We start from the raw sequence: 17,972 nt of genomic DNA, 5'->3' as shown, positions 1-17,972 counted from the left end.
CACTGAGTGAGAGATCTATCACCGCTCTCCTCTATCACCGCAAGCAAGCACACTACTGTGGGCATCATGATACATGCATGAAACTCCCCTGATCCATCTCTGAGAGAAACGCATATGGCTAAGAGTACCCTCAAGGAAGTCCCAATCCACTCTATCATAAGCCTTCTCAAAATCCAAAAGCAGAATGGCTAAAGGCACTCGCTTTGGCCCATTCCACGGCCTCCCAAAACGAGAAACTGTTATCAAAGATGCTCCTCCCGTATAAGAAACCATTCTGAGTATCATGAATGACATCCTGCAAAATTGGTTGCAATCTAATGCTCATTGTCCTCGCAAGTATCTTATATGCAGTCCCAAGTAAGGTGATAGGTCTCTATTGTCCAATCAAGGTCTTATCCCCACTCTTAGTGATAAGGAAAATAAACTTCTCAGTGAGAAGAAGGCATAGGACTTGTGTCCCACATCGCTTGGAGAGCCTATGTGATCTCAGCCCCAATCTCATCCCAAAAAGTAATGAAAAGAACAAGGGAGGGCCATCCTCCCGTGGACACTTACCATGAGGTAAGGCATGAAGAGCATGACTAAACTCTTGCATAGAAAAAGGGGCATCCAGAAGGGCCCACGCCTCCTTAGTAATCAAATGTGGCAATGCATTCCAAACCTTCCTCTGTGCCCTGTAGACTGTCTCAAATTAGAATGAGGCTCAGTGCTAAGAAGCTGGCAATAGAAATCAATGGCAATCTGTCTAACCATAAGAGGATTTGAATGAGAATGCCATGTGAATCTTGCAGCTGCTTGACACTATGTTTGGCATGAGATGGGCCGTGAGTAGCAAAGAAGTGTTTGTTGCATCTGCCACCCATCTGGGTCCAAAAAGATTCTTGGGCATGGCAGTAGTACTCTGCACGTTGCCCAAGAGAGTGATGAGGCTCAGCCCTAACAGTACATAAAGAGTCTGCAACCCAGAGAGCATGAGTATGTTTCTTGTGCTCTCTCTATAAGGCAACCAGTTTACATCTAATAGCTCTTTCTAAGTCCAAGGCCTCGCTAATATCACAAAGAGTAGAGGCTAGGCTTTGTGAGGCCCGCGAGAAATCATGAGATCTCCAAATATCAAGCATCTTACGTGATAGCTCTGCATCTTAGAACAAATGATCAGGAATGCGCACATGAGGTGCTGAACCGTGGCGACTCGAATCTCTAATGCATGAAACCACTGGACAATGATCTGATTTTGAAGTGTCTGCAACAATAAAAGTATGACCTCATCTATCAAGCACCCAATCATCTACATAAAATCGGTCTAACCGTGCATAAATACATCCTGCATCCCTTCTCCTGCTAGACCATGAATAGAGAAGACTGGATGGTCTCCTCGGAATGTCATCCTCATGCCAACAATCTCTGCCATGAATGGAGAGTATAAACCTCTCCCAAGATGCTCTCTCAAGAGGATGCACCAAGCCCTCATGTCCTCCTATTTTATTCATTGACATCTCAACCATGTTAAAATCCCCACCATTAATCCAATGGTTAGCATGAGGCATTAATGTAGTGAGAGATTTCGAAAAGACAATCCTCTCACCTCTATGGTTAGGAGCATAGAGGTTTAAGAATACCAATATGTGTAACACCCTGCATAAGAAGGATCCACTGTGCTCTCACAGGTAAAATGACACCATGTCCAATGATGCAAGGCAAAATCACAGCTGATTTTATCGACCAAAAACCATTAAAACAGGTTTAATATCAGTTTTCTTGCCAGAAAGAGCTTTTCCATGATGTTCTTCATCAACAAGGTTGTAGGAGTTGTGGAGATTACTCGTGGGAACTTGGACTCCTTGAACTTGGACTTGGATATGAACTTGGGCATGGAACTTGGACATGAACATGGAGAACTTGGACATAGAGCTTGGGCATGGAACTTGGACATGAACATGGAATTTGGACTAGGATCTAGACTTGGATCTGGACTGAGAGATACTTGCGGGTCATCTCCATGGTGTGCTCGGCATTAGAGATCTTGTGCCTCAGCATCGACATCGACTTGGATATCCTACATCGTGACGGGGCTCAGTTGACTTTGTCTGAAGCAGCAGGCGAATCTGACTCAACCTGGTAGTAGCCACACCCAAGAGGATGAATGTCTGTGATCTTTCCAGGCACGCCGAGAAGGCTTGCTTGTTACAGATCCCTGAACTGTGTGCATGCATGCCACACGGCTACCCAGAATCTTGCATACCAAGGTGGAGGCCTCCAAAGAGGCAACTGTCGAAGTGAGGAGCTGGAGATCTTCTTCGGAAAAGGAGAGGCAAGGGACGGCAGCCTTGGTCGGCGATGACGGAGTGGCTGCCATGGAGTCCTTGTGGGGGTACAAGACCAGAGAATTCTTAAACTTGCCACAGATAAACTAGCCCCAAAAGCTGAAAGCACCAGACCAAGGAGAGGTGCCCCCGCCCGGCGGGGGGGGGGGGGGGGGTGCAAACGGTAACGCGAAAGGCATGGAGTGATGATGCACAGCCCGGCAGGCTGCGCGAGGGGCTGAGGCGGAAAAGGAACTGGCGGGAGGTGAAGAAGGAAGGCTGTGGCAGGCTGAGGGGGCGCAAAGGAGGGGGCAGGAAGCGGTGGTGCACAAGCTGGAGGGCTGCGCAGGTGGGCGAAAGGGTGAAAACAGAGAAAGAGGAGGCAGGCAGGAGGCTGGTGAAGGCAAGGCGGGCACAAAGGGGTGGGGGCTCATAGGGCGGAAGAAGGGAGGGCTGGCACAGGAGCAGGGCGCCGGCGATGGTGAAGGCAAATGGACACTAGGCAGAAGAGGGGATGGCGAGAGGAAAGGGCGAAGGCAAGGCGGCAGCGCGAGGCTGGGGTGGAGGAAAGCTGGCTGGCGATGGCAAAGGCAGGCGCACAGTCGGGGGAGGTCCAGTTGCTCGTTGCTTCTGCAAATACTCAAAAGAGGCAGTTTTTATTGATATTTTTCTATATTTTGTTCTTAAATTCAACGATGGAAGGAGGAAATATCTTTGCTGATTTCTCACCTGGAGCTGCGCTTGAATTATTTCTTCAGGAAAGAAGGTCTCTACAAAGAAAGAGGAACTGCAAGAGCTAGTGGACCACTTCAATGTAAGCTGATTTTATTTTATTGTTTTGGGTCAATGCTATAGGTTGCAAACACAACATGATCAGATGCATGCATACCGATATTTTTGGGTCTGGAATGTTGCTTGTGGTTATGTCTTGCATAGTTAGTGAGACTTTTGCATGAGAGGAAATGTGACAACACATCCTGTAAGAGAACGCATGATAGCACCACTCTTGAGCAAGAACTTGACATATAACACAACCATTTACACTTTAGAGGGGAGATGGCGGTAAAGAATGCAGTGGCTTGAGTATAGAACATCTCTAATCATTTCTTACCTTAAAAACACGGGGATTCGATTATATCGAATACATTATTTTAGTGATCACACCACTGTTAGGATGGTGGCATGGATAAGGAAAAGGCCAGCTACAGTGACCTTTGGGAACTTTTCAGGGTTTGTCAACGCCTCATTTTTGCTGGTCGCTTACATAGAGAAAGTCTAGCACATACACGGTACTGATCACATATGTGTTCATTTAAGGACATGGATATACAACGGGAAACCCTACCTTGGAGGATGAGCCTATACCGAGATAAATTCCTTAAGCTTACAGACGATGGTGCTAGGATAGTGTAACTCAAATATCTCATGCACTTCTCCATTGGTAAAATTAGACATCACATAGACTCCACATCGAAGCTGGGGGAGAGGAGGCACTCACACGAGCAAACCAAGATCTGTAAGTATGTTAGATTTGTGGTATCCACGAGTTTAAAATAGCATCTCGGATGGGTCTTAGAATATAAGGATCAAGGGTGTGGCATTATTCCTGCATGAGATTCAGAGGCAACTTTCAATGCCTTTTTAGAGAAGGGTTTTGGCCTCTTTGACGGATCCTTCTGGAACCCCTCCTGGAAGTAGTAGTGAAATCTCCTCCGTATCTCATAATATGTTGGGCATGTGAACATATAATGGGCCTCGTCCTCTTACCTCCCCTATGGTGTATACTCTGCATATATGATCCTTGGTCGATGTTCTTGGCTCTCCTAGTCTCTACTGGGAGGGTGGGACGAAACTCTGAGCTGACTAAGTGCAATCTGCATAGCATGTGACATGTGGAGCTGCATGTACCTCGGGATCTCAATGAATCCATCCCCGACGAGTCTAAAAAAATGCTCCCTGTAGAACTCACATTTCGTTCCAATCTCTGATGACACCCAAGCATGTGACATGTTGGATCCGCATGTACCTTGGGATCTCAAAGAATCCATCCCCGATGAGTCTCAAAACATGCTCTGTGTAGAACTCACTGTTTTGTCCCAATCTTCGATGATGACATTCAAGTCTGGCATGTGTAGGCCAAGTGGATCCAACCAGATGATCTGGTTGATCTCCTGCCGTAAGAGGTCGAGGTGTAGAGAGTCTAGGCTATACTGGAATGGTGGGAGAAGATCCATCTGCAATCCATGTGCATGAAACCATTCAACTACCTCCGAGTACCATACCTGCTGTGGTGAGGGTGGTGGCTATCTTCTTTGCAAGATGGAGGGTAGTCTGGCCTGTCTCTCCCGCTCCCTCTTCCTCTCATGATACAATTAGCATAGAAGACTCTAGTGCTAGCCGAGGGAGACGGCCTCTATTCAGGGAGTATACATGCTGAATGTAAGTAATGGTGTGGAAGAGAGCATTTGTGACAATGGGGCTATCCCAAACTCTGCACTTATTATGTCATGGGGCACTGATGGCTTACTCTTGATCATGCGCGATAGCATCAACACGTGAAGCCTCTCAATACTACACACATCCTCCCCCAATCCTGGTCCAAGGGAGACTTTAGTGCTAGCCGAGGGAGACGGTGTCTATTTAGGGAGTATACATGCTGAATGTAAGTAGTGGTGTGGAAGAGAGCATTTGTGACTATGAAGCTCCCATAAGATCACGTGATACACAAGCAAAACACACAAGGTTAGGGCACATAGAAGGGTGTAGGCAAACTCGCCTCCCAATTATAGATTCCATCAGAAATCTCCCCCAAGCCAGGGGCTAAGGTTCTACTCCCCACAGGCGAAGCCAGTCGACCTTGGCATCCCATACCACTAGAGCTTGTTTTAAGGGACCCTCACAAGTCCTCTTGTGAACTACCATGTCCATGGTAGGATTAAGACTACTCTGATCCACGCACAAATCAATTGTCAAGTGAGACAGTCTAAGAACACAATAACCCATAAGTCCCTTGTATAGTGACTTGTTGCTATAAATAATCATAAATAGCCTGTAACCATGGATTATTAATAATAATGAATCCTAGCGACTTGCAACCTTCCCCCTAATCTCAAGACTACCGACTCCCCAACCTTGCCCAGATTAGGACCTAATGTGGAGGATAAGTGTTAGGTACATAACAAACTTTCCCTCCTAAGACCTTTTCTCTCTAGGAGAAAGAAAGAAAGCTGTATTAACGTCTACTAGAGGCCGAACTCGACCTATGAGACAAATCAATGTACAACTCTCAATGTCTTCTGGATGTCCAGAAAAAAAAGGACAAAATGAACATGAAATAAACTATGAAAGTACTGAGCTAGTGGGGGGGTGTGATGGATGGAGCACTATTGCTAGAGGCTCAGTATGTAACCTATATGCGCAGGGTATACAAGAATGCAATGCAGATCTGTCTAGCTCCAACCAGTACCATAATGGGGGTGTAATATGTGATACATAGGCGATGGTGAGGCAAAAATACCTCGGAGCATGATCTCCGGGTGTGAGTGTAAGTGAGCTAGCCGCTCCTGGATATGGTGTTGATGTCGAGCCCGTATCTCTGTGATCTCCCTCTGATGTAGTCTGGGAGTCTGCTAGCTTGGTGCTCTCGGTCTCCGTCTGGCTCGGAGGTCCGCAGTGCGCTGAAGTGTAACCCCCTCCTGTGTCAGAATAGGCACTGGGATAGATCTCTGGAAGAAATCAGTGAGCTGGAGCTGTCGCCCACCTCTCCCTTTGGTATGAGTCTGTAGCAGTGTCTCTGTGGTGCTGTGTCTCTAGCAAGAACTGGCCAAATCTGTGCTGGTCTGCGGACTTCGTGATCTGGCGGAGTGAGGGATGTCCACTGAAGATAATGGTGTATCTCTCTCTAATGTCACTATATGCTCTGCATCTCCATACATAATGTTCCTCACTCTCAACCTCCTCCTGGCATAGTCTGCATATCCTCTCTGCTCTGGGGATCCGTGCTGCCCTACCTGCCTCAATCTCAAGCTGGTGTGATGACACTCTAAGCCGGCCAATCACCACTCGAGCACTGTGAGGCATGTATACATCCATGTATCCAGGTCTCTGTATGAATCCATCCGTTGAGATACGCATAAATTGATCTCTGTAGTATAGCATCTTCGGCGGTAGAGGCTGACTAGGTGTAATCGAAGTCTCTTGAGTGTCTCGCTGCCATAAATCCTGCCGAAGGACTCTGTTCCTCTCACTGTGAGAGAGCTGGATGTGTGGTGCATGTATATCATACTGGAAAGGTGGTAGGTGATCTATGTCAAGACCATGCTGAGTGAGCCACTGTATCATCTGTGAAAACCATGATCTCCTATCTCCACTCTCTGCGAGCTGCCTAGACGCCTCAAAAGCTCTATGTGAAAGTCAATGTGATGGCATATCTCTGATCCTTTGTATGAAGCAGATCGTCTGGAAGAGGGCCTCTACTAGCATAGGAGGCGCAGCAAACTCCGTCCGGACAATGTCATGTGGGATGGAGGGTTTGCTGCGGATCATCCGTGAGAGCATGAGAATCTGAGGCCTCTCTATGTGAGACCATGTGGAGGTGGCGAGCCGAGGTGCCCATACTGCTGTAGCATATTGTATACATCAAAGCAGGGGTGACTAGTGTGTCAAACAACCACCCCTTCGTGCGGGGCTCTAGGAAGTGTGCCTGGTGACATTGTCTCTCTAGCATGGCCAGAGCTGCATGCCCTCGTGTGAGTCTATCCCTGGTTGCTTGTGCCATAGTAAATCTTCCTTGCGGAGTCGTAAATGTAATCCCCAGGTACACATAGGAGTCTACCACCTCTACTTGTCCTCCTGCTAGTGTGAAGATGGCTTGTCGTCGAACTGGTCCTAAGGTGTTGAAAATCATGGCCTTGGTTTTCCCAAGGTTCATTGTAAGCCCCCTCTATGTGCAGAAGTCATCGAGTGCATCGAGATGGTGCTGTATTCCCATCTGCGACTCAGAGACCAGAATAATATCATCTGCATATAGCATAATGTGGATTGTGGTACGTGAGATGGCTACCCCGTCCCCACCACTGTGACCAATGATGTCAGCCACCTCATCAATGTATAGCCCAAATAGTGTAGGAGAGAGTGGGCATCCTTGCTTCACACCTATGGTGACGTGTGATCCGCACCAATAGGACATGGGTGGATGGTGAAAGATGTCCCTGCCTGTGTGGTCTCCATGGACCCCATGATGTAGTCCACTGTGCTACCCCCCCTGATCGTGGAAAGCATGTCAGTGCTCTTGAATCCTGCCACTGTCTCATCCCGTTATAAATAACGAGATGGTGTCGCGCTCCCAGCTCAAGTAAGTGATGACCATATCTGGTGTTATCCGGCCCCATGTCCTCTGACACCGTGCAGTCTTTCGTGTCTTGCACCTCTAGTGTGTGCATCACCTCGGGGTGCTCGAAATCATAAATGTCACACTGTCGGCTCTCTGTCCGTGCATTGAAGTCCCCCATAAGGAGGACTTCCCCCTAGGTTGGAGTAGTGTATGATCTCATCTGAAAGGGCTGCATTTGGTGACTCTCCCAATGGCCTCGTGTCCTCCTCCTCGCCTCTACTCTCATCCTCTGCTGTCATGGCATATCTCGATCCTCTAGGAGAGAAGTAGCATAGAGCAATGTATAACACCCTGTCTGCTGAGAGCTGCAGTCTAATCCACATGTATCTAGCCTCTTGGTCACGTGCTACCACCTGTAGGCGCTCCTGTAGCTCTCGCTTGAAGAGTACCACTATACCTCCAGATCCTCTTGATGTGCTCTGCCGTGTGGTCCCTCTGTATGTAAACTCCCACTGATAGCCCTCTACTTTGGGTAGCCCCCTCTCTGGGCTCTGGTGCGTCTCTGTAAGTAGTATGATGTCCCTTCCCTCCATGACCTCCTCCATCCTCCCAGGATGTGTCCAAAGTGTTCCATTGCAGTTCCAAACTGCTATGTGTATCTGTGAATTTGGATCCTCCATAGCCGATGTCCCATAGGCTGCTTGGCGCTAATCGGTGGCCTTGCCATCAATGATGACACGGCCATCGCGATAGAATGCCCTCTTGCCCTCTTTCCGGGCCTGTAGGACTCTCTGCATGCATGTTTTCTTGTGTTCTATCTGGATCCTTGTAAGGTCGTCATCCAAATAGATGGGATCTCCCTGTAATCCTCGTAGAATCACCCTCTTTCTCATGAAGGTGACCCTCTCCGTCTCTCCTGCAAACTGTAGGATGAGGGCTCGCTTGGGTGTTGAGTCTTTCCCGGCTCTCCATGCTTTGGTGAAGGGGAGAGGGTCCTCTTCCCTATAGCTGAGCTTCATGCATAGAAGCTGCCCAAGTCGCGTGTCTTGGCTATACCTGTGACTCGAATGTTGAGGCGGCGGGCATGCCTCATCTTCTCCTCCTCAATGGTGGTGTGAATGATTTGGTGTTCTTCGCACGTCAAGAGAGGCTGAATTCTGTGCATGGAGATGAGAGGGATTTGGGCTGAATCTGCACAAGGAGATGAGAGAGAGTTGGGTTTGATTCGACGCAAGGTGATTGACCTCTTTTTGGTGATGACTTTGGGGCTTCCCCTTGTTGCAGCAATAACACATGATTATCGTATTCTTGAGAGTCGTGCTGAATCTTGTGCATGGAGATGCCATGGAGTTGGGCTGAATCTGCACAAGGAGATGAGAGAGAGTCGGGCTGCAAGGTGACGGAATACTTTCCCATGGCTGGTTGAGAATAGGTAATGGCTGAAGTAAACTTGGAGCCTTGTGCCTATCAAATTTTATGTTTTGACAAGGGATACATGCATGTACATAAGCATCAATGTCTCCTCTCATGTTCGGCCAATAAAAATTAGCTCTCAACCATTTGAGTTGTAGGTAGTATATCTCTATGACCAGCATAGAGAGGAGCATGGCATTCATCCAAGACCACCTCCCTCATGTTCTTAACCACACGTAGGCAATCATCTTTCATGAGGTATCCGTCCATGATCACATCTGAAGCACATGCTGTACTCGCCTGTAAATCAGCCCGTATGCATGTAAAATCTTCATCCAAGTGATTCTCTTCACTCATCCTAGAGGTGAGAGGCAATAGAAATTGCAGCCACATAAGGCTTTCGTGACAAGGCATCAACAACCATATTCTTCTTTCTGGAAGTATGCAAAATCTGAAAATAAAACATAGAGAGGAAGTTGGCCATCCTCATGTTCTTTTCTCCGAAAGCTTCGTTTGGTTGAGAAAGTACCTTGAGCTTTGGTGATCCATCTTGATTGTAAATTCAGCCACTAACACATAGTGTTTCCATACGGTGAGGGTGTGAAATTACAGCTCATAAATCCCAAGTGTTAGCTAAGCATCATGCGATCTCCTTCTCTCATAAGCCATGATATGACCCTCTTGATTGAAATAGCTTCGATACAACTGTCACATGCATCACATTTGACACTAAATGACCAGCAGCTCTAGTGAATTAAAAAAAAAGAGATGCTTGTTTTAAGAAAAGCATCATTGTTTTTTAAAGTGGAAAAGCATGTGTTTTTTTCACTAATAATATTTGATGGGATTTTTTAAGAAATAGGGGAAAGATTCAACTCAAATAAAAGCACACGAGTAAAAAAAAAAAAACAAAACTAAAAGCACAATAGTTTTTTAGAAAAAACAAAAGCATGAGAGCCATTACTCTTTTAAGTAAAAAAAGGAGGGGCCTTGCTCATGGTGTGAATCTCCTTGGTCAAGAGGGCTGCAAGAACTTGGCCAGCTTCCAAGAGTGAGATTTGTACTTGAGTTTGTGGGAGAGCGGAATTTTGCAGCACTTTGTCTCTACCCTCGACACGTGAGACTTTCCTTAGGCAGCAACAAGTCAGCTTAGTTTATCATGGCTGCTGAAGCACAAAACGATAGTGCGATGGACGAGAATGTTCAACTTGACAACGACCATCGAGATGATGACGTGACGGTTGATGACATGGTCACCAAAGTAGACTGTCACAAGGATGACCTTTCTTGAGGAGCAAATTTTGGCTTACCAACACCATTGTTGTTATGCAAGCAACATTGGCGGTTTTGTTGACAGTAGGGGGAGCTGGGACATCATTGGTTGCACCCTCTTTTACTCCAGAGTCGTATGTGGGGAGAAAAAGATGAGTTAGTTGACTCCTTGCTCCACAAGTGGGTTACACACTTTGAGTTGCTTCCTTTTCCTAAGGATAAGAAGATATAGATGGTACAGGGGTTCCCGAGAAGAAAAGACCCTTACTTGGTGGAAAGAGTTCGGGTGTCTTAGTTGTCTATAACTATATAGAGCTACTCTGAGCCATTAGATTTCATGATTATGAATTTGGATAGAGACTAGAGTAGATGTTATTATAGGTAAAGAATGGTTTCATAACCATAATGTACATATAGATTGGATGGGTCATAAGTTATCTTTCCTCATGGACGGTGTCTAGTTTTGTCTATAGGATGATTTTGATGCTCCACCCACTACTCTTGTAAACTCAGTTGAACTTGGGTTTATAGTAAAAGATTCTAATTATGAAGTGTTTCAATGTGTTCTAGTGCCATGTCATTTGATGGTAATTTTGAGTTTAATTACAAATTTTAGTTGAGAGGAAGGAAGGCACAGTGGACTGAGTTGTTGCAAGACTTTGATATGGAAATAAGGTATTGGGAGGGTAGCTTGAACTGAGTGGAAGATACCTTGAGTAGAATTGGGGAGATGAACTCTTTGAGCTTTACTAGATTAGGGTTGACCTTTATGACTCTCCGAGAGGGCTATGTGAGACCAATAGTCATTGGGGAGGTGAACTCTTTGAGCTTTACTAGATTAGGGTTGACCTTTATGACTCCGAGAGGGCTATGTGAGACCGGTAAAATGAACGATTTATTGGCCTAAGAAGAAGGCGTATGTTCAAGACTATGTGAGACCGGTAGTCATTGGGGAGGTGAACTCTTTGAGCTTTACTAGATTAGGGTTGACCTTTATGACTCTCCTTGAGTAGAATTGGGGAGGTGAACTCTTTGAGCTTTACTAGATTAGGGTTGACCTTTATGACTCTCCGAGAGGGCTATGTGAGACCGGTAAAATGAACGATTTATTGGCCTAAGATGAAGGCGTATGTTCAAGACTATGTGGTAAAGTGTCGTCAATGTCAAGTGAATAAGGCTGAATGTCTTAGGGCTAGAGGTATGTTACATCCTCTAGAGATCCCAGGAGGTATAGGGGAGAGTATTTTCATGGACTTCATTGTAGGTTGCCATGGACCAACAAAGGGCATGATGCTATTTGGGTGGTGGTAGACAGATTGATGAAGATGGCATGATTTTAACTACAAAAGTGATAGAGAAGGAAACTGAATTGGGGCAACGGTTTGTTGTGCAACTTTTTAGATTGTATGAATCAGCGTCACCACCATGAAACGTTTCAGCCCCGAAATGTTTCACTTCGAAACGGGGAGTTTCTACTTGAAATGTTTCACACCAAGACAAGTACGGGCCGAAACGCCATACCAAAACACCTATGTATATAAAATCAAAAGATATAGGTGCTAGGTCTACTATTTGTAAGAATTAAGTTATAAGTATACAAATGTCAAAATGACTCACATTACTTTGTTACAATGATTAACATCATAATTCATAAACAAAGACTAGGGTCCAAAAAACGAGTACAAAAGACATCTCTAAACTTCAAATCTCAAAGTTCCAACTTGCAATTTTGGCATGAAGAGTCAAGAGTCAAGAGTTGATGACAAGAAAATAAAAAACGACATTCAAGTTCCATAAATTATAATCTAGAATCTAGATTCTTGATTCCATCAAAATTTAGCATATGCTATAATATGTCATGACTCATGAGAAGTTTTGAAAGTTCGAAGGAAACATGACAAACTGTTTACATAAATTGTATATACGGAATATCAGACTGCAATGTACTATCATGATATCATCTACGTTGAAAAGTCAAGAGTAAAGATTAGTGACTAGTCACTAGTCGTCAAAATGACAAAATCCAACATAATAAGTCATGTACTGAACTGCTATAGTTGCAGGCTGCAGCAATGGCGACGAGCCTACATATCAGTGAAATCACCAAAATCAGTACGCTCTGAATCACTCGGACACTCTGAAGGAGTGGGAGTAAGTCTAGAAGGCTCCACAACTCTCTATCTAGAGTGGCCTCTTGGGGAAATCTGAAATTTGCCCAAAATCGGGCACGTGTGGCCTAATTTTCCTTAAATTTCAGATTTGGGGGAGCTCCGACATAAGCCCATATCTAAGATTTGGGGGAATCAGAAATTCAGAGTTCACCCGATGGCCGAAATTGGGCCCAAAATTTCAGATTTGGGCTGATGTCAAAGTTTCCCCAAATCTGAAATTTGGGGAAAATTGGAAACATTGGGCAATGCCCCACAAATTTGACAGGGTTTAGGGGGGGGGGTGTGTGTGTGTGTGTGTGAGAGAGAGAGAGAGAGAGAGAGAGAGAGAGAGAGAGAGATATAGAGAGAGAGATAGATATTAACGTCTGCAAAAGGCCAAAGTGGCCTATGAGACCAAAACATAGTACACAGCTGACGGTGTCTCATCAAAAGTAAGACAAAAAGGACTAAAAAAAAGTCCTAAAACAGTCCTAAACAGCTATGAAAGGAAAATACTCCTATTGAGGTACAACAAAAGTGTACAATATCTACAACTAGCATAAGACTGGTGTAATGTGCTTATCTTAGTATCTCTGTCATGGGGTGCTGTAAGATAGAGTAACTAAAGTGGCGGGGTAGTCGTCTCCTGTGGCAGGTGATGATGGCTCTAATCCACCGGTGATGAAGCGGCCGTGGACGAGGTCCTAGTAAGTGTGGGCGTCTCGCTCGACAAAGTGCTATGGCTCTGTCAAGGGTGACTCCTCCTGAAGAACGTCTATGGGACGTCTGGCTCACCGAGGGGGTAGTGGAGGAGAAATGAAAATGAGAGAGAGAGAGAGAGAGAGAGAGAGAGAGAGAGAGAGATGATGAAATGAAATGATATGATATATTAACGTCTTCAAAAGGCCAAAATGACCTATGAGACCAAAAAGGTTACAACAATTGGTGGATTTGATACAATGTCTGTGTAAGAAAAGCTAAAAACAACTAACTGAAACTGAAATAACTGAGGAAAAGTACGGTACTAGGAGCTCCTAATGGATAACATGTGGGAGGAAAACTCCAGCAACAAAGGTAAGCATCATACACATCACTATCCAAAGAAGTCTCTCATCGGTCGATGGCGGATATCCTCAATGTCCTCCATGGTGAGTACTCTGACTGGACGTCTCCCATGCCGTGCTAGTATGGTCCTGATCCTCTGTTGTAGTCTCCGCCGGTGTCGAGATGGGCCTCTCATCTTGGGGCGCCTGGACCGCCCCAGCTCTATAGCCCGATCAATCAGTGTACCTCTAGTGCGGCTATACTCTGGAGCTAGGTGCAATGCCTGCTGGCCTGACTGCTCAATCTCTGGTCGAAAGAAGTCTGTAATCTACCTCTGTAGGTGTCTCTCCCTCTTTGATGCCCTCCCTCTCAAGAGACCCTCTCTATGTCTACGAAGCTCCAACAAGTAGAATCCGAGGCATCTCTGATCCTGGTATCTCATGACTCTAGAAAGTGGTCCAAAACCCTCTCTAAACAGGCAGTGAAAACGGCCTCGTATCTCATAATATACTGGACAGTGACATATGTAATGTAACTCTGTCTTTGGCTCCATCTGGCATAGCTGACAAATCCTGGCCTCAGCTGGTACTCCTCTGAATCTGCCAGTCTCAATCTCTAGCTGGTGTGAGGATGTGCGCATCTGACCAATAGCACACCGTACCCCATGAGAAAGATGAGTATCCATGTAGCTGGGTCTAATCACAAACCCATCCTGCGTGAGCTGGAGAAGATGATCTCTATAGAAAGCCATCTTCGTACCAAGCTCCTGTGTCGGCTGTATCCATGTCCTCCTAGTGTCCAGCTGAATCAAGTCCTGCCTGACAAGTCTGGTAATCTCTGCCCGTGTGAGAGAGAGAGAGAGAGAGAGAGAGAGAGAGAGAGAGAGAGAGAGAGTAGCGGCCAGCCTCCAACAGTTTGCAACTGTGCAGCACCGGCATGCATGACGATGCACTCAGCAGTGGGCTCGCTGGCGGTTGCACGTCGCCCAAGTCCTGACTCCCACCGTCCACGCGCAGGCCCAAACGGGATGTTTGAAGCATTCTTTACAAAAAATCCCAATTTCTTTTTAGTTGTTTTAGTTTCAAGGTTTCAGATGGGGTTTCATGAAACCGCGAAACATTTCAGACGTTTCAGGCATTTCAGGGCTTTTGAAGCGCGTTCCATGGTGACGCTGGTATGGATTGCCTTTTGATAAAGTCAGTGACAGGGACTTGAAGTTTTCTGGACATTTCTAGCAGCTAGCTTTCCAGAGATTGGAGACGATGTCGAATATGAATTTCTTTTATTATCCTTAGTCTGAAGGGCAAACAGAGAGGGTGAATCAGGTTTTGCAGGATATGCTTCGTGCCTACGTCTCCAAGAGACCATCAAATTGGGAGAAGTATATCCGGATGGTCGAGTTTGCCTATAGTAGTGCTAAACATGCGACTTTTGGATACAATCCCTTTAGGTTGATGTAGAGATATCAACCTCGATCTTCAGTAATAGTTGGACTCAAGGGTATTCAGATTGATGTGGCTAGAGATTTGCTAGTAGGTATCATAGTCACATGAAAACGCGTTTCTGGAGTGAGAAACCCTGAAACCCCGAAATGCAAGAAATGTTTCAGAAACTCTTAATTTTTTTGGTTTCTCAAAAAAAAAAAAAGGTTTTCTCAAAATGTTAAAAGTTCCTATTGTTTGGAACTTTAGCAATTCAAAATTATATAGAAAAAAAACCGAAACCTTGGCGTTTCTTAGCCGAAGGCCGAAACGTTTTGCCCCGAAACCCCAAAAACCTTGAAACGTCAAAAACCCCGAAACGTTTCTGGTGACTATCCTGATTGGTTGAGATCTCCACCTTGCTTGGTGTGAAATCTCCATTTTGTACCTTGCTTGGTGTGAAATCTCCATTTTGTAAAATTTTTTCTACTTAATAGAAGTCTCCTTTCTGGAAAAAAAAAAGGAATTGTTGGGCAACTGGGAGCTACTAAAACGTGTCAAGGCTCAAATGCTTGTGTAAAGATATATTTTGGTTTCCAATGTTTGGAACTTTGTTGAGAATTTTAAGATTTCCCCAAAAAACTGGGGGAAGAAACTATCTATGCTATGGCAAGGAGAGGGAGCCTCTTTATCATCAAGGAGAGCTTTTTGACGTATTACAATAATGGATAGTGGCATGGCAGCTTTGCAAGAGGAATTGCTGTAAGAATCATAGGCAAAGGATTACTTTAGGCAAGAGTAATCCAGACAAGCTGGAGAGGTGCAAGAGGTGGTAAAGGTTGCCAAATTCAAGTGGAGTATGTTATGAAAGAGAATTGAGGATGAATGGAACAAAGTAGTCAGCGCGCAATGTGCAGCACCCACTAATTCGTCTATCACAAGTACTCTAAGGAGGAGAAAGAAGGAATCCCTGAACACAAGGGTTAGAGGAATACAAGCAGCAGGATCTCCAACACAAGATATAAAGGTTTTTGAATTTTAGACGAGAAGCACTATTGATGATTTGAAGAATGTTTGGAAAGTGCTTAAAGCCTTACAGAGGGAAAACATGTTGAAGCCCAGTTGGAGAGAGAGAAACTATAAGATTTATATCAATGAAGAGGGAGGTGGCTATGGGAATGGTTATAAGTGGGCAGGTTTGCGTTAGCGAGAGGAAGAAAAAGTTACCAGCACCCAACATTGCATGATGTTGTTACCTTGTCAACAATGAGATCTGGGGTAGATATTATTGCTTATTTTTGGAAAGTTTTGGGCCTTTATCGCAGTTTATTAAGCACCTCAATGAGAAATGCACGGGGTTCTTCCTCCTTTAAGCATACGTAATGATGCTTTTACCTGTGTCCTCTAAGCACCTTTTTTTTTCACATGTAGGAGGTAGAGATGGAGGAACATGTTGATGATTTGCCCAGCCTATGTACACACATGTTTTCGCTTGGCAACCAAGGAAATTTGGCAGCCATGGGCACATACTTTTTCACAAGTGCTTGTTTGCTGAGACAGTCCTCTTCCACCATCCCAAACAGTCATGATATTGGGCTATCAGTTGTAGCACGTGTGTGCGCACGCACGCACACACATGGCTTGTGCACTCTACACGGAATATGTTATATTCTTTTACTTATTTGTACATATATCTGTCCATCTTCCCCCTCCCCCCTTCTTCTCTCTCCACACAAAAAAGAAGCATGTTTGGGTGGTGGAAGCAAGATCAGGTTGTGGTTTTGTTCTTCGTAACATAGATTAGTATTTCTGTGGTCTCATGTAGTGTCTCAAGGGCTTGTTTCAAAAAGTGAACTGCAAAGGACTACCATGAACCTGTTAGAAATATAATTTTTTACAAAGCAAGTCTAGTCTTGGAAATGATTTGAAAGAAGCAGTAGTCTTTTTTCACTTACTTTAATGATTGGTTGCCTGTGGCAGATAGACGTTGAGAACCCATGTGTCATCATGACTCAGGATAAAAGCAGGGAGTTTCTTCATTCAGGCAGTGGAAAGGATAAATTCAAGGTGATTCATGTGAACAGTAAGTTGTATTTGTCATTCTAGCATATTTGGAAGACAATGGACCCATGTGAGAGTGCCATGATGATATGTCATCGAATGAGAGGCTTTGCTTTGATTCATCATTGCTTGTAAGACTTCTAGAGAGCTCCCTGCATTTTGGTTGGGCATCTCACTGTATCTTAAAGATGGCCATCGTCATCATGCTAGCATGTTGTTACAGCTTGTAGATCCAACCTGCAAACTAAGGCACATGCATACATAATGCACATATGTCATAGACAAACCATGTGCACGGATAGCTTGGAGTTGACAACTCACCAACCTAACAATAGCATGACAGCTTTAGACCGTAGGAGAGAGTCAAAGTCAGATGATACAGAGAGAATAGAGAGAACATACAGAGAGAATGCATGGGGCATCTGCATGTCGGCAATTGGGCTTTTTTGGGACTGCACATACAAGGCTGAAACTGAGGTAGAATGATCAGCTCCCACCTGACGCAGTTTGTGTTGGGATCATGGATTTTTGAAACAAAGGCTGGAGATCCCATGACATAGTCAATTGTGCTGGAGCCTGTACTGGGAGGGAAATATGTAAGGCCTCCTAGCATAGTTCATCTAGGTATCATGTTGTAGATACTAAGCACACGAGCTTATCCGAGATCTAGTAGGTGCTGGCCATGTGCAAAGCCTTCGTCTTTTAAGACTCGTGCTGTGCTAGTTTCCACATGGCGTAGTCTTGGTAGTTTAACAGCGTCCTCATGATAATACATACTGACTGGCTACTAATGTATGATGACCCGTTGGGAGGTAAGTAGCATGCAGTGATAAAGCCTCTTCACTCACATGTACTTGCTTTAATGTCCTTCACATAAGAGATAATCTCTTAGAGGTGCGACTGGAAAACATAGCTACCCCACCTAGTCCTGAACTTCACCTCAAATGGTAAGACTCCAACCATAGCTCTTAGGGCC

The 17,972-nt window shown here is 45.1% G+C and overlaps 1 protein-coding gene across 5 annotated transcripts in view; it reads left to right on the top strand.

The window, feature by feature from the left end:
- LOC147623806 (structural maintenance of chromosomes protein 6B-like) overlaps window positions 1-17,972 on the top strand; it is a 184,794-nt gene that overhangs the window by 3,527 nt on the left and 163,295 nt on the right. For all 5 annotated transcript variants that reach the window (XM_086820431.1, XM_086820430.1, XM_086820427.1 and 2 more), the window contains exons 4-5: window positions 3,062-3,117; window positions 16,916-17,002. In XM_086820431.1, coding sequence (XP_086676557.1) covers window positions 3,062-3,117; window positions 16,916-17,002 — 143 coding nt within the window. The remainder of the gene's footprint in view (window positions 1-3,061; window positions 3,118-16,915; window positions 17,003-17,972) is intronic.

The sequence above is a fragment of the Cibotium barometz genome, chromosome 26, assembly GCF_041138505.1.
Source record: "Cibotium barometz isolate CiBa-2024 chromosome 26, ASM4113850v1, whole genome shotgun sequence".
Lineage (NCBI taxonomy): Eukaryota > Viridiplantae > Streptophyta > Polypodiopsida > Cyatheales > Cibotiaceae > Cibotium > Cibotium barometz.
Note: the sequence above shows the minus strand (reverse complement) of the source record. Positions and strands in the feature narration are given on the sequence as shown.